The sequence below is a fragment of the Nerophis lumbriciformis genome, linkage group LG11, assembly GCF_033978685.3.
Source record: "Nerophis lumbriciformis linkage group LG11, RoL_Nlum_v2.1, whole genome shotgun sequence".
Classification (NCBI taxonomy): Eukaryota; Metazoa; Chordata; class Actinopteri; order Syngnathiformes; family Syngnathidae; genus Nerophis; species Nerophis lumbriciformis.
The window spans coordinates 1,607,453-1,625,169 of NC_084558.2; the positions used below are offsets into that span (position 1 = coordinate 1,607,453).

At 41.6% G+C, this 17,717-nt stretch overlaps 1 protein-coding gene across 4 annotated transcripts in view; it reads left to right on the forward strand.

Annotated features, from left to right (window-relative positions):
* Positions 1-6,087: 6,087 nt before the first annotated feature.
* LOC133610950 (putative carbonic anhydrase 3) overlaps positions 6,088-17,717 on the forward strand; it is a 49,584-nt gene continuing 37,954 nt past the window's right edge. Inside the window, exons 1-4 of one of the 4 annotated variants that reach the window (XM_061967736.1) lie at positions 6,088-6,135; positions 6,774-6,834; positions 13,176-13,208; positions 13,290-13,466. In XM_061967736.1, the coding sequence (XP_061823720.1) occupies positions 6,780-6,834; positions 13,176-13,208; positions 13,290-13,466 (265 nt within the window). In that variant the 5' untranslated portion in view covers positions 6,088-6,135; positions 6,774-6,779. Of the gene's footprint in view, positions 6,136-6,773; positions 6,835-13,172; positions 13,209-13,289; positions 13,467-16,236; positions 16,453-17,717 lie in introns of those variants that run through there. The other 3 variants (XM_061967734.1, XM_061967737.1, XM_061967738.2) reach the window with 3 other exon arrangements.

The following is a 17,717-nucleotide window of genomic DNA, read 5'->3' on the forward strand; positions in this document are numbered from 1 at the left end:
ACATCACTGATCACTGTATAAACAATGCGTGATTGACTGGGATTGGACAGCTACAAAGTATTTTGGCTATGAATCAGCAGAACAAATATTTTCACTCGTCTCATAATTAAGTTGCTAATGATATCTTGCAACCATTTTACCAGGGAACTGTTTTTGAAGTCATGCCCGATTGCTTAACTGTAAACGGTGAGTGGGGATTACGCCCAGCACTTTGGTGTTCTAAATGACATGGTCCGAAACTATTGTGCCTTTCCCCAAATGACGTATTGTCTTTTGGCATAATCCCGACAGTATCATTTTTCCTCCCAGGGCTCGGTTTACCAAAGTACATAAGTAACCGTCAGCGTGTTGTGTGTTTAAACAGGATGCAATTCACTAGAACAGTCAGCCTTATCAATCAATCAATGTTTATTTATATAGCCCTAAATCACAAGTGTCTCAAAGGGCTGCACAAGCCACAACGACATCCTCGGTACAAAGCCCACATAAGGGCAAGGAAAAACTCACCCCAGTGGGACGTCGATGTGAATGACTATGAGAAACCTTGGAGAGGACCGCATATGTGGGTAACCCCCCCCCTCTAGGGGAGACCGAAAGCAATGGATGTTGAGTGGGTCTAACATAATATTGTGAGAGTCCAGTCCATAGTGGATCCAACATAATAGTAAGAGTCCAGTCCATAGTGGGGCCAGCAGGACACCATCCCGAGCGGAGACGGGTCAGCAGCGCAGAGATGTTCCCAGCCGATGCACAGGCGGGCGGTCCACCCCGGGTCCCGACTCTGGACAGCCAGCACTTCATCCATGGCCACCGGACCTGTGCCCCCCACCCCCTCAAGGAAAAGGGGAGCAGAGGAGAAAAGAAAAGAAACGGCAGATCAACTGGTCTAACAGGGGGGCTATTTAAAGGCTAGAGTATACAAATGAGTTTTAAGATGGGACTTAAATGCTTCTACTGAGGTAGCATCTCTAATTGTTACCGGGAGGGCAATCCATAGTACTGGAGCCCGAATAGAAAACGCTCTATAGCCCGCAGACTTTTTTTGGGCTCTGGGAATCACTAATAAGCCGGAGTTCTTTGAACGCAGATTTCTTGCCGGGACATATGGTACAATGCAATCGACAAGATAGGACGGAGCTAGACCGTGTAGTATTTTATACGTAAGTAGTAAAACCTTAAAGTCACATCTTAAGTGCACAGGAAGCCAGTGCAGGTGAGCCAGTATAGGCGTAATATGATCAAACTTTCTTGTTCTTGTCAAAAGTCTAGCAGCCGCATTTTGTACCAATTGTAGTCTTTTAATGCTAGACATAGGGAGACCCGAAAATAATACGTTACAGTAGTCGAGACGAGACGTAACGAACGCATGAATAATGATCTCAGCGTCGCTAGAGGATAAAATAGAACGAATTTTAGCGATATTACGGAGATGAATGAAGGCCGTTTTAGTAACACTCTTAATGTGTGACTCAAAGGAGAGAGTTGGGTCGAAAATAATACCCAGATTCTTTACTGATTCGCCTTGTGTAATTGTTTGGTTGTCAAATGTTAAGGTGGTATTATTAAATAAATGTCGGTGTTTAGCAGGACCGATAATCAGCATTTCCGTTTTCTTGGCGTTGAGTTGCAAGAAGTTAGCGGACATCCATTGTTTAATTTCATTAAGACACGCCTCCAGCTGACTACAATCCGGCATGTTGGTCAGCTTTAGGGGCATGTAGAGTTGGGTGTCATCAGCATAACAATGAAAGCTAACACCGTATTTGCGTATGATGTCGCCTAGCGGCAGCATGTAAATGCTAAAGAGTGCAGGGCCAAGAACCGAACCCTGAGGAACTCCGCACGTTACCTTAACTTAGTCCGAGGTCACATTATTATGGGAGACGCATTGCATCCTGTCAGTAAGATAAGAGTTAAACCACGACAAAGCTAAGTCTGACATACCAATACGTGTTTTGATACGCTCTAATAAAATATTATGATCGACGGTATCGAAAGCAGCGCTAAGATCAAGAAGCAGCAACATAGATGACGCATCAGAATCCATCGTTAGCAGTAGATCATTAGTCATTTTTGCGAGGGCTGTCTCCGTAGAGTGATTTGCCCTGAAACCGGATTGAAAAGGTTCACAGAGATTGTTAGACACTAAGTGTTCATTTAGCTGCTGTGCGACAATTTTTTCGAGGATTTTCGAAATAAAGGGAGGTGGGACACCGGTTGGTAGTTTACCATGAGGTCAGGATCGAGGTTAGGTCTTTTGAGCAGAGGATGAATAACCGCTTTCTTGAATGCTAGTGGAACAGTGCCAGAGGAAAGTGATAAGTTTATAATATTTAGCACTGATGGACCTAATAATACAAAAAGCTCCTTGATAAGTTTCCCAGGAAGTGGGTCAAGTAAACATGTTGTTTGTTTTATCCCACTTACACGCCGTAATAGTTCCTCTAATGTTATTTCATCAAAAAGAGAGAGACTATTTTGTATTGCAGTATCCGTCGTAGATGCAGTTGTATCTGTGTTAATAGAACCCAGTTGTAGCTGGGATGCGTTGTCTTTAATCTCCTTTCTAATGAGTTCAATTTTCTTATTAAAGAAATTCATAAAGTCATCTGCCAAGTGGGTGGAGCTATTGGGAGGAGTCCCTTGTTGGGTTAGCGATGCTACTGTACTAAACAAAAATTTAGGGTCGTTTTTGTTGAGGCGGATGAGATTTGAGTAATATTTAGCTTTAGCTAAGGTAAGCATGCATTTATACGATATTAAACTATCACTCCATGCTTGATGGAAAACCTCAAGCTTGGCCGCGCGCCATTTGCGTTCCAACTTTCTACATGATAATTTATGAGCTCTGGTTTCTTCTGTAAACCATGGGGTGCGCCTTTTAGGGGCCCTTTTTTGTTTTAGCGGTGCTATACTATCAATGGTTTTGCGCAGGGCATTGTCAAAGTTGTTAGTTAGGTTATCAATAGAGCCGACATAATTTGGGAATGGTGCCATTACCGAAGGCAGTAGGTCAGCAAGAGTCATCGTTGTGGCAGCATTAATGTTGCGGCTGCTATAGCAGTTATTATTATTATTAGTTTGTTGACAATGAGTCAGAACTTCGAATTTTATAAGGTAATGATCGGACATTACTTTAGTATGCGGGAGTACCATAACTTTGGAGGTGGTGACACCCCTGACCAGCACTAGATCTATCGTATTACCGTTGCGATGCGTAGGTTCATTTATTATTTGTGTAAGACCACAGCTATCAATTATAGTCTGGAGCGCCACGCACTGAGGGTCCGATGGGGTATTCATATGGATATTAAAGTCCCCCATTATGATTATGTTGTCTGCGTGCGTCACTAGATCAGCAACAAACTCTGAGAATTCATTAATAAAGTTTGAGTAGGGCCCTGGGGGGCGGTAGATAACAGCCAGGTCGAGAGGCAGCGGTGTGACAGACCTCATAGTAAGCACCTCAAACGATTTGTATTTATTATTTAGGTTAGGGGTAAGGTTAAAGTTTTCATTGTATATTAGTGCGACCCCCCCACCCCTTTTAAGGGGACAGGCAATATGCGCATTCGTATAGTTAGGAGGAGATGCCTCATTTAGCGCAAAAAAATAGTCTGGTTTGAGCCAGGTTTCGCTAAGACCAATGACGTTAAGATTGTTGTCTCTAATGACTTCATTAACTAATAACGTTTTGGGAGACAATGATCTTATGTTTAAAAAACCCATATTATAAGTATTGGGCTGTTTTGACGAGTTTTTGTTTAAATTATCCGTAGTAGCAATATTAATAATGTTGCGTTTATTATACGTAGTGCACTTTAAATAGTTTCAACCATATCTAGGAATTGATACGACGGGAATTTTCAGATTGTTTGCTTGATGCTGCGATCGACTGAACGCATCATGATTTGCCACCTCAGTAGAATGCATATCTACCCCGGACACATTCACAACAGAAAACACATTATGTGAGTTGTGTGTTATTCTAAGAAAATTGCTATGCGTACAGGAATTATCCAGCCTGGTGATGGCTAGTTCTAGCTTAACTGACTCCTCACCCGGACTAGCAGGCTCTGTAATTGCCTGTGACCGGGCTTGCTCTAGTGTAGTTAGTCAAATGTGACTTAAACAGTAGTCTATGTTTTTAGACAGGATGATGGCGCCTTCCTGGTTAGGGTGCAGGCCGTCTCTCATCAGCAAGCCTGGTTTGCCCCAGAAAGAGGGCCAATAATCAATAAACGTTAGTCCCTGTTGTCTACAGAAGCTAGCCTGCCACTTGTTAAGCGAGACTAATCTGCTATATCTCTCATCATTGCCTCTCGCAGGCAGGGGGCCAGAGACAATTACTCGATGCCTGGACATCTTTCTAGCGAGATCACAAGTCCTGGCTATGTTTCTCTTTGTAATCTCTGACTGTTTCATTCTAGTGTCATTGGAGCCAACGTGTACAACTATATTCGCATAACTAGTGGTGCGATTAGCCTGTCGTACGTGTTTACTAGGCCTGTTGCGAGTTAGCTCCCTAAGATTAGCCTCAATGTCAGGTGCTCTGGCCCCAGGGATGCACTTAATTGTGGCTGGTTTGCTAAGCTTTATGTTTCGGGTGATGGAGTCCCCTATGACTAAGGTGTGGTGCCCGGTAGACTGGGGTGTAGGACTAGCTAAAGAGCTAAATCTATTATGCGTCTCAACCGGTGCACCGTAGCTTGTAGGCCGCTTAGGACTACTACAGGCTGGGCTAGTTAGCTCGCTACAGCTAAGGCTAGCAGATGTGTCCGCAACATCTAAAGTTACGAGATTACTCTGCTCTAACTGGCGGACACGGCCCTCTAGCAGAGCCAGCCTCTCCGTGAGTAAGGTGCAAGACGCGCACGAAGCCATACTCACGGTGTTTTCTGTCACCGAGTGAAGTTCCTGCTGTCTTCCGAGAAGTCCTGGTCACGGTGTGCAGGAGTAGATTCCTTCTGACCGGCGACCGGCGCCGCGTTTCTCCGCGCTAGCTTCGTTAGCTTAGCAGCTAGCTGCTAGCTAGCTGCGGGAGGGGTGGTGAGACAGAGATCGGGTGATTTGCAAGTTAAATAGTACTACTAAATATGTTGAGAAAGTAATAAAGAAAGCTGCAGAACAATTAAAAGCACACAAATAGAACGATACTTAGCTTTTTCGAAACATGGAGCAGTCAGCGAGCAGTCACGCACGGTGAACCGGAACCGGAAGTGCTTATGGGGATTGTGCTTTTGTGTAAACAGGCCCGTCGTGGACGCATGCCTCGATGGAAGTGTCAAAGGTAGAGAAGCGTCGCCCACTAGCCAAATCATTAGGGACACCTGCGAACCAATGCATGGAAATTTCAACTAGGATGACGTAGTCATACATCAGTGATGCTATAATGTTTGGATTGAGTGCATTCGAGGAATCGACACAAATATGACGCAATGCACCACTGCAATGACAAATAAACCCCACTATGGACTGGACTCTCACTATTATGTTAGATCCACTATGGACTGGACTCTCACAATATTATGTCAGACCCACTCGACATCCATTGCATTCGCTCTCCCCTAGAGGGGGCGGGGGTTACCCACATATGCGGTCCTCTCCAAGGTTTCTCATAGTCCTTCACATCGACGTCCCACTGGGGTGAGTTTTTCCTTGCCCTTATGTGGGCTCTGTACCGAGGATGTCGTTGTGGCTTGTGCAGCCCTTTGAGACACTTGTGATTTAGGGCTATATAAATAAACATTGATTGATTGGTTGAAACCAAACTGAGCCTTGTTGACTTTGTATCGGATCTTATCACACTGTCTTTTGGTATAGTTAAGGCTGAGCGAGCAGAACAAACCCCTATAGTCTGACTTAAAAAAAAACAACTCACGCTTCATTAGAAGCTTTGACCAAAACAAACAGCAATGCAACCATAGGTCACGTTACACATCTTCCCCCATCCAGGTTGAACATATACACAGTGAGAGACCACTCCCATCCAGCATACCTTCCACGCTATATCCCAGCCTTGACCTGTAATACAATGCATTTTCCACTCTGATTTACGTTTTTACTTTTAGTAAATGATATCAGCAGTTTTTGTTTTTTTTGTAACCAATAAGGACTCGAGGCCTGGGTGCTAAGGTAAGGATGCTCCTCTCTCCAAAGCCCTTAAGTTACGATACAGTTCATTTTGAACACGCTTGATAAAGTTACTTTAAGGGACATCGCATGTTTACACGTGCACAATTTCAATATGTCCGAAAAGGAGAAGGAAGATGCTGAGCTGGTTCAATCCTACGCCTTCATTATGTCTCAGCATTTGGTCTGTTCACTTTTAACATGTGTACCCATTCCAAAGTGGGAGAGAAAACAATAAACGATGTGTAATAATAGGTAGCGTATTTTGGTAAATACTCACGGAAACATTTCAATTACATAATATAGAAAAAATGCTGAATTAATTCAGGAGAAGTGATATTAGACACAGTGTTTCTCAGTATTCACCTTGTAAACACCATATGCGTATACTTATATTATGACTCAGTGTGTTCCATAGTTTTATTCCACATATGCTGAAAGCTTCTAGTATTGTCTTGAATATGATTTACCCCCGAGGTCCTGTTTTTCCCTACAATATACCATAGAGCTGCAAAAAACACATACATGTTTCTGTATCAAAATATATATATTATTGTTATTTTGAAACTTAGGTGCACAAACCAGACAAATTGATGATACTAAAATCACATATATGTATAGTTGACTTGATTTCCTTCTAGGGGAAGATGCATTTCTTCGTTACTGTGCTGTGCCTGAGTTTGGGAGTGTTAATCAGCAACGGTGAGTAATTTGACATGAATGAACTATGCTTTACTTAAAGTGCCTTGTTTTGAAGAATATGTCACACAAAAGGTCATATTTTGCCACTTTTCACCCACACACCCATTGTTTACAATATAAACATGTACTGTATAATTACCTTAGATTTTAGATTTAGATTTATTGGTCCCCTTGGGGAAATTCATTGTCACTGCCGTACATTTAAACACTAGACATTACACATCACACAAAAAAAAAAAAAAAAAATAACAAAAAGACATCATACAAGACTAACACACATTTACAGGCTTGTCAGACGGGTCGGCCGGGCCTGCTGTTAAGGGCGGCTATAGATGCAGGGATAAGGCTTTTCCTGAGGCGGGCCCTCTGGAATTTGATAGTTCTGTACCTGCGCCCTGCTGGTAGTGGGATGATGTATTGGTGTAGTGGGTGAGTGATATCCTGGACTATTGTACCTAATTACGCTTTGCATTGATATGGGTTTGCTTTATGTTGATACATAACAAGTCCTACCAGGGGGGTATCCCAGATAGGAGGTTCAATAAGCTCAAAGTTTAAACCTGAAGTCTGAGTTAATTTACCTTGTTGGGTTCCAGAACAGCTAATCTGAATTAGTTCAATCAATCCTGAGTATGTTGACTTTGAGTTTAGACCACAATAAAAAAAATCCATGATCAAAAGAGTGTCACGACTTGGACTTTGGCGTGGTTTGTTTTCCCAAGGTGCAAAAGAATTGGACCGGACATGGCGTGAAGTAAAATACATGATTTAATTTTAACACTCAAAAAAGGAATAAACAAAAGGCGCACACAAGGGCGGAAGTACAAATCTTGGCTATAAAAACAAAAACTCGCACACAGGCAGAAATATGGACCAAAAAAAAAAAAAAAGACACTAACTGGCATTAATCAACAAAACTTACTTGCGATGACGTGAACAGGGCAGCATGGACTATGAACATGAAACAGAGTGCCAGGAGTGTGTCAAGAGTGATGTCGCCAGGCTGACTGCCTGGCAATTACAGGCTTAAATAGTGATGACATGATTAGTGAAAACAGGTGCGTGACTCAAAATGTGAAAATGTGAGGCAGGTGCGTGACATGACGATGTGAATCAGGTGAAACTAATGGTTACTATGGTGACAAAGGGAGTGAAGACAAGAACTAAAAAGTGTCCAAAAACCAAGCAAAACATAAGTAAACAAAACATGATCACAGACATGACACAGAGCACTGATTCTACAATTTACCATCGCAGCTGGGGACGGAAAAAAAAAAAAAGTTGTCTTTCTATACCTAGCCAGAACTGAAAGTGTTAATGCGTGTTTATGGTGAGTATGAATATTTTCTTTGAGAAAGAAAAGTAAAACTTTTATATAATAATAAGGGACTGAAGGGAAAGATTATCATTGCCAGTCAACGCTTAGGTTTGAATGCAGCAGTTTATTATTTATTTATTATTACATTTTCTGTTTAAAAAAAAAAAAAAGTGGGGGATTGGTATGGAATACAATACCATTTTAATTTAGGTGCAATCCTACCAGTAAAAATGGACATGGAGACAACTGAAAATAATATATTCTAATTTGTTTTAATCATAAGTCACATGCAGATTCAATGCAAATGCAAATTAAATATGAATCAGTGGCTATATTTTTGGTAATCAGACACAATTTGCTTATCATACGTATTATATAATAAAATCTGGTCTAGGCGTCTTGAACAAAGAATAATAAAAAATTTCAGCTCTTGTTGGCAGGTTTTTCTTTGCTTACTGTAATTATTACAGCTCACTTATTAGGTGTATTTACAGTGATGGAATACAGTAGGAAGGGGATTCAAATGGCCCCATTCGTCGCCGTTTACCTGACACATGAAACGTGACAAATTGGCAAAGGGTCCACTATCCACTTTAACCCGCCAGACGGCAGTAGAGTGCTAAATATCTTAACATGTGTTTTGTGGCAATTCCAACTGTGACCACAGCGTCAGTTGCTATGTAGAGTGTCGCTTTCCATCATTTGCACTACCAAAACAATCTACTTTTTGATTAAAACAAAAAATAAATAAATAATTTAGTTATGACTACGACGGATGAAAAATTGGGATTTTTTTTTTAATGGCATACAGCACCGATTTTAAATACAATAATTATGAACATTTACAATTACAAAAAAAACATAGATCTACAGGTTCAGCAGGGAAGAGATTCATATGGCCCCATCCCTGAGTGGATCCTGCGTGAGATTTTGTTGGTCATTTTGCAGTGCAGTCCGCAGAAAATGATGGAAAGCACCATTCTTCACAGCAACTGATGCTGTGGTCAAAGTTGTAATTGCCACAAAACACACTTTAAACTATTCAACACTCTTCTGCCATCTGGCAGCTAAAGTGGACAGTGCACGTCCCAATTCGTCACGTTTCATGTGTCAGGTAAACCGTGACGAATGAGGTCATAGGAATACCCTTCCTACTGCAGGTTTTACTTTATCAAATGTTTTGTTTACTCCGAACAAATACAATTATTTGAAATATTTAACTCGAGGACTTAAAAAAAAAAAGACTGAAAAGATATGTTTGTGTGATGATGACCTCAAAGTCCTCCGACAACATACATTTTCAGTTCAGTTCAGTTTAAGTTTATTTCGAACATGCATACGATACAATGTGATGCATCACACATTTCCAGTTGTTTCATTACAGCACGTCCAAAAAGGAGTAGGAAGAAGCAGAGCTTATTTAATCCTACCCCTTTTCATACCATAGCAATTTATATCCCATTTCCTTGTTCTCTGTAACAGAACAGTGAACAAATAAATAATAAATAAATAATATACCATAGTAAGCAAACAAATATTAAAGGCCTACTGAAACCCACTACTACCGACCACGCAGTCTGATAGTTTATATATCAATGATGAAATCTTAACATTGCAACACATGCCAATACGGCCGGGTTAGCTTACTAAAATGCAATTTTAAATTTCGCGCGAAATATCCTGCTGAAAACGTCTCGGTATGATGACGTCTGCGCGTGACGTCACAGATTGTAGAGGACGTTTTGGGACAGCATGGTGGCCAGCTATTAAGTCGTCTGTTTTCATCGCAAAATTCCACAGTATTCTGGACATCTGTGTTGGTGAATCTTTTGCAATTTGTTCAATGAACAATGGAGACAGCAAAGAAGAAAGCTGTAGGTGGGAAGCGGCAGGTGTTGTGCCGGATAACGCACCCCCGCCGTAGAATGCACCCCTTGACTGGTGTGCCGGATAACACAGCCGGTGTTTCATTGTTTACATTCCCGGAAGATGACAGTCAAGCTTTACCATTGGCCTGTGGAGAACTGGGACAACAGAGGCTCTTACCAGGAGGACTTTGAGTTGGATACGCAGACATGGTACCGTGAGTACGCATGCAGCTGCGGCTTCCAAACATTTGATCGCTTGCTCGTACGTGCGTGCCGCTATGTGCATGTCACGTACGTAACTTTGGGGACTTTGGGGAAATATATGTGCTGTATGAACTTTGGGGAGGTGAACGGTACTTTGGGCTGTGGGATTGAGTGTGTTGTGCAGGTGTTTGAGTTGTATTGGCGGGTTATATGGACGGGAGGGGGGAGGTGTTTGTTATGCGGGATTAATTTGTGGCATATTAAATATAAGCCTGGTTGTGTTGTGGCTAATAGAGTATACTGTATATATGTCTTGTGTTTATTTACTGTTTTAGTCATTCCCAGCTGAATATCAGGTCCCACCCACCTCTCACAGCATCTTCCCTATCTGAATCGCTCCCACTGCCCTCTCGTCCTTCACTCTCACTTTCCTCATCCACAAATCTTTCATCCTCGCTCAAATTAATGGGGAAATCGTCGCTTTCTCGGTCAGAATCTCTCTCGCTGCTGGTGGCCATGATTGTAAACAATGTGCGGATGTGAGGAGCTCCACAACCTTCAATCAATCAATCAATCAATGTTTATTTATATAGCCCTAAATCACAAGTGTCTCAAAGGGCTGCACAAGCCACAACGACATCCTCGGTATATCCCACATAAGGGCAAGGAAAAACCCACCCCAGTGGGACGTCGATGTGAATGACTATGAGAAACCTTGGAGAGGACCGCATATGTGGGTAACCCCCCCCTCTAGGGAGACCGAATGCAATGGATGTCGAGTGGGTCTAACATAATATTGTGAGAGTCCAGTCCATAGTGGATCCAGCATAACAGTAAGAGTCCAGTCCACAGTGGGGTCAGCAGGAAACCATCCCGAGCGGAGACGGGTCAGCAGCGCAGAGATGTTCCCAACCGATATACAGGCGAGCGGTCCACCCCGGGTCCCGACCCCGGACAGCCAGCACCCCATCCATGGCCACCGGATCTGTGTGTCTCCCCTTCCACAAGGGATAGGGGGGAGCAGAGGAGAACAGAAAAGAAACGGCAGATCAACTGGTCTAAGAAAAGGGGGGCTATTCAAAGCGATACCGTCGATCATAACATTTTATTAGAGCGTATCAAAACACGTATTGGTATGTCAGACTTAGCCTTGTCGTGGTTTAACTCTTATCTTACTGACAGGATGCAGTGCGTCTCCCATAACAATGTGACCTCGGACTATGTTAAGGTAACGTGCGGAGTCCCCCAAGGTTCGGTTCTTGGCCCTGCACTCTTTAGTATTTACATGTTGCCGCTAGGCGACATCATACGCAAATACGGTGTTAGCTTTCATTGCTATGCTGATGACACCCAACTCTACATGCCCCTAAAGCTGACCAACACGCCGGATTGTAGTCAGCTGGAGGCGTGTCTTAATGAAATTAAACAATGGATGTCCGCTAACTTCTTGCAACTCAACACTAAGAAAACGGAAATGCTGATTATCGGTCCTGCTAAACACCGACATTTATTTGATAATACCACCTTAACATTTGACAACCAAACAATTACACAAAGCGACTCAGTAAAGAATCTGGGTATTATCTTCGACCCAACTCTCTCCTTTGAGTCACACATTAAGAGTGTTACTAAAACGGCCTTCTTTCATCTCCGTAATATCGCTAAAATTCGTTCCATTTTGTCCACTAGCGACGCTGAGATCATTATTCATGCGTTCGTTACGTCTCGTCTCGATTACTGTAACGTATTATTTTCGGGTCTCCCTATGTCTAGCATTAAAAGATTACAGTTGGTACAAAATGCGGCTGCTAGACTTTTGACAAGAACAAGAAAGTTTGATCATATTACGCCTATACTGGCTCACCTGCACTGGCTTCCTGTGCACTTAAGATGCGACTTTAAGGTTTTACTACTTACGTATAAAATACTACACGGTCTAGCTCCAGCCTATCTTGCCGATTGCATTGTACCATATGTCCCGGCAAGAAATCTGCGTTCGAAGAACTCCGGCTTATTAGTGATTCCCAGAGCCCAAAAAAAGTCTGCGGGCTGTAGAGCGTTTTCTATTCGGGCTCCGTCATGCTACTTGTCTGCTACTTCCGGTACAGGCAAGGCTTTTTTATCAGCGACCAAAAGTTGCGAACTTTATCGTCGATGTTCTTTCAGCAAAAATATGGCAACATCGCGAAATGATCAAGTATGACACAGAATGGACCTGCTATCCCCGTTTAAACAAGAAAATTGCATTTCAGTAGGTCTTTAAATACATAAATAATCTTTGTCTTAATAAAAAAAAAAAGAAAAAAAAGTGTTTCAAGCTGTTCATCATAATTCTTGTTCTGTGTACTTTGTGAACACTTGTAGTTTGAACAGTCTCTTAAAGTGAATCATATTGGTGTTTTGTTGGATTTCTTTGGTTAATCTGTTCCATAATTTAATTCTACATACAGATATGCTAAAGGTTTTAAGTGTTGTATGAGCACACAAATGTTTTAAATTAGATTTTCCTCTAAGGCTATATTTCTCCTCTTTTGTAGAAAATAATTGCTGTACATTCTTGGGTAGCAGGTTATAGTTTGCTTTGTACATCATTTTAGCTGTTTGCAAATGCACCAAATCAGGAATCAGGAATTAATTTTGTTTGACCATCTTCTGGTTAGAAATGAACAGACACATCATCTCTGACATCTTGCTTCATATTTATCAGGAGCGAGGAGACATGAACAAACTCAGGGATTTGTTACCATGGTAACTGACTCTTGAGTCTGACTTACCTGTTTTTTTTTTTTTGGAACACAAAACCCAGAATGTTCTTCTTCTCACAGGCTTTACATACTCAAGAGTTTTCACTTAACCTGCTATCTGAAATACCCCCCTGCAACAAGCAAAGAAAAAACTTTCTTTCTTATCTTTTCAATATATTTTCTCTCATTTTTAATTTCCCAAAGCAGCTGCTGGAAGTGAATGGTGCTACACAGGCTGTGGTAAGTAAGTGCAGGCAGGTCTCCGACCGAGAGATTCTCAGTGAAACCTTTCATTAATTTGCGGCCTTTTTGCTTGAACAGATCACACGCCGACTCACTGGCACGAACTCCCCGGCTCTTTCTGCGGCGGCCAAAGGCAATCGCCTGTAGATATATTGACCAGCCAGGTTGAGAAGGATGAAAACTTGCACAATTTTACTTTTGTCAACTTCTCATCGCAACATTCCTTCAAGTCCGTCATAAACAATGGACATACAGGTACAGTGTACAAAAAGATAGCCGAGGCTTTTTTTTTTTTAACAATTGAAACAAAACATTGCCGCCAACCGCTTCTGTACAAATGGTATGAACGGTGACCTATATTTGAGTTGTGCTGAGTTATGTAATAACGCGCTGTATTTACTTGAGTAACATTTGGATGAATTGTACTTGTCAGAGTAGTTTTACTTTTACTTGAGTATTTATGTGAAAAATAATCGATTGTTTACTGCGGATGAATTAATTTGGCTCGTCAGAGGACCTTCTTGCGTCAACAAACTCTGGTCTCAAGTAATGTTTCAACTAATATGAGTGCACTACTCACCTTTGTCTGTGTGTCACCGCTAGTGTTATGTAACTCGGCGACATACCACATATGAATGAGGTGCGTCCAAAGTGTCAATTGCTTTAGCTTATTATTCCTACACATACAATTAAAGAGGAACACTTAGAAAAAAAAAAAAAAAACAGCTATAAATAACAAAAATACACCTTGTCGCCTGTGAGACAAAGCTGACACGCAAGGTTTTCATAGGTTGGGTTTAACCTGTTTAAAATAGAAAAACGTATCCAAACAGCCCGAAGTGGAAAAACTTTGCACACTCTTGTCTCGTGTACCGTATTTTTTGGATTATAAATTGCTTCCGGAGTATACAGGTAAAAGCCAGTAAATTAGAATATTTTGAAAAACTTGATTTATTTCAGTAATTGCATTCAAAAGGTGTAACTTGTACATTATATTTATTCATTGCACACAGACTGATGCATTCAAATGTTTATTTCATTTAATTTTGATGATTTGAAGTGGCAACAAATGAAAATCCAAAATTCCGTGTGTCACAAAATTAGAATATTACTTAAGGCTAATACAAAAAAGGGATTTTTAGAAATGTTGGCCAACTGAAAAGTATGAAAATGAAAAATATGAGCATGTACAATACTCAATACTTGGTTGGAGCTCCTTTTGCCTCAATTACTGCGTTAATGCGGCGTGGCATGGAGTCAATGAGTTTCTGGCACTGCTCAGGTGTTATGAGAGCCCAGGTTGCTCTGATAGTGGCCTTCAACTCTTCTGCGTTTTTGGGTCTGGCATTCTGCATCTTCCTTTTCACAATACCCCACATATTTTCTATGGGGCTAAGGTCAGGGGAGTTGGCGGGCCAATTTAGAACAGAAATACTATGGTCCGTAAACCAGGCACGGGTAGATTTTGCGCTGTGTGCAGGCGCCAAGTCCTGTTGGAACTTGAAATCTCCATCTCCATAGAGCAGGTCAGCAGCAGGAAGCATGAAGTGCTCTAAAACTTGCTGGTAGACGGCTGCGTTGACCCTGGATCTCAGGAAACAGAGTGGACCGACACCAGCAGATGACATGGCACCCCAAACCATCACTGATGGTGGAAACTTTACACTAGACTTCAGGCAACGTGGATCCTGTGCCTCTCCTGTCTTCCTCCAGACTCTGGGACCTCGATTTCCAAAGGAAATGCAAAATTTGCATGGTTGGGTGATGGTTTGGGGTGCCATGTCATCTGCTGGTGTCGGTCCCCCCCCACCCCCCCTCTAGGGGAGACCGAATGCAATGGATGTCGAGTGGGTCTGACATAATATTGTGAGAGTCCAGTCCATAGTGGATCCAACATAATAGTAAGAGTCCAGTCCATAGTGGGGCCAGCAGGACACCATCCCGAGCGGGGACGAGTCAGCAGCGCAGAGATGTTCCCAACCGATGCACAGGCGAGCGGTCCACCCCCCCCCACAAGGGAGAAGGGAGCAGAGGAGAAAAGAAAAGAAACGGCAGATCAACTGGTCTAAAAGGGGGGTCTATTTAAAGGCTAGGGTATACAAATGAGTTTTAAGATGGGACTTAAATGCTTCTACTGAGGTAGCATCTCTAATTGTTACCGGGAGGGCATTCCAAGAATAGACATTTGAAAGGCAATTTAAAATAAATAAAGAATAGTGAACAACAGGCTGAATAAGTGTACGTTATATGAGGCATAAATAACCAACTGGTATGTTAACGTAACATATTATGGTAAGAGTCATTCAAATAACTATAACATATAGAACATGCTATACGTTTACCAAACAATCTGTCACTCCTAATCGCTAAATCCCATGAAATCTTCTTCCTCGAATATTATTTGATATTTTACGGTAATGTGTTAATAATTTCACACATAAGTCGCCTCAGAGTATAAATCGCACTCCCGGCCAAAATATGAAAAAAAAAAACTACGACTTATAATCCGAAAAATACGGTACTTATTTTAAGAAACACATTTTGTTAGCATTTATGGTAAATGGGTTATACTTGTATAGCGCTTTTCTACCTTCAAGGTACTCAAAGCGCTTTGACACTATTTCCACATTCACCCATTCACACATTGATGGCGGGAGCTGCCATGCATGGCCCTAACCACAACCCATCAGGAGCAAGGGCGAAGTGTCTTGCTCAAGGGCACAACGGACGTGACGAGGTTGGTAGAAGGTGGGGATTGAACCAGGAGCCCTCAGGTTGCTGGCACGGCCACTCTCCCAACCGCGCCGCACCGTCCCCATTTAGGCTTCATTAACTTGAATTCAGTTTGTATATTCCACTGTTGCTTCAAAATCAATGTGATCTACCACTGTAGGATGAAACATTTCTAGCTATGGTGGAGTCTGTTTCTGCTGTTGCACCCTCCTTACAATAGGGGGAGCTATACTTTTTGCTGCTACAGTATTTCCTACTATGTAACCCTCTTTTTGGTTTTCTGGTTGTTGTTGTTTTTTGTTTCTATTAGTGACATTTCAATTTCTCAAATGTCTTAAAGCTCTTAGATTTCCAAACTTATTTTCCTTACAATTATAGATACATATGCCTTGAATGGTGACAAATGCTGAATAGCATCAGCATTACTGAAAGAGTCTCAAAAAGCCAAAGGAGAACCACAATGTGAGACAAAATAGAAGAAAAGTCACCGGAAGCAACAGTGAATGAAGTATGCCGACTCAATACATGTAAAAGTACTTTTGTCTAGAATATTTAATTGCCATGATAGCCAGTAACTAGTTTTACTTTGGTACATTTTTTTTTACTTCTTTTTAAGATAAAAGGTAGTTAGCATTATGCTGGTGCGCTAGCCGCTAACCGCTAGCTGCCGTATGCTAATTATGTCAAATATTTGAGTCAATTAAGATTTAAAAAACGTTTCTAATCCATACGCTAAAATTGTTGAACATTTCATTGAGTTTGGAAAAAAAAAGAAAGAAAGATACAGTCTTGTGTTGTTGTCAAAACTTTTGTCTTACAGGGAAACTGCATTAATTAAAAAAAAATTTTTTTGCTCATCATACACAATCCTTATTGAGTCTAGAAAACCTTTCTATTTTTATGCCTTCTAACTCGTAAATGAACGCCAACAATGGAGTCAAAGGGAGTCGTTCTTTTTCGCCTATACAGCTCTTTAACAAACATCGAAACACCTACATCAACGTTTTATATACACACTGTAAGTACAGTATATGTGTAATGTAGTAACAGGCGCATTCAAAATAACATGTATCTACGTATTTTGCTCATTTTAAGCATATACGGCGGCATATTAATTTCACTGACGCATAACGCACCATTCGCTTTTCCCTTCACCAACAAACCGACTACTCGTGGCAGACTTCCCGAGAGACACCAAAGACTACTTTGGGACGAATGATTATCCAGAACCGGCTATTTTCGAGCCTGATTATAAGGAAGATGAGCAACACATTTGAAAAGCTTTGTGCTAAACAGATGCAACTTTTTTGATTGAAACTTTTATTAGTAGATTGCACAGTACAGTACATATTCCGTACAATTGACCACTAAATGGTAACACCCGAATACGTTTGTCACGTTCAAACACTGAGGACATCTATTAAACAAGACAAAAGGCAAGGAATCAAACAAAGACAGAATTCAATTTGGACTCAATTGAGGAGAGACGAAGAAGGTTTTCGTCTCCTCTTTTATTTAGATGTTCAATGTTTACGCAACAACACCTGTGTCAGCAGGAATGGGGAGTATGTAAACAGTCATTGTTTTTGGTCACATTGAAGACAAAAGAAGAAGATCCCTCGGGCTTGGGTTCGTCCTGGATTCAGCTTGGGCAGGTTTTCGAGGACAATGGATGACCCCTCCCGTCTCATTCCATCGTCCACAGCGGAATCTTCCAAGCCTTAGGCTTGGTGCAAGACCGCTTCTTGTCTGTTCATTGAGAACTCAGAACGG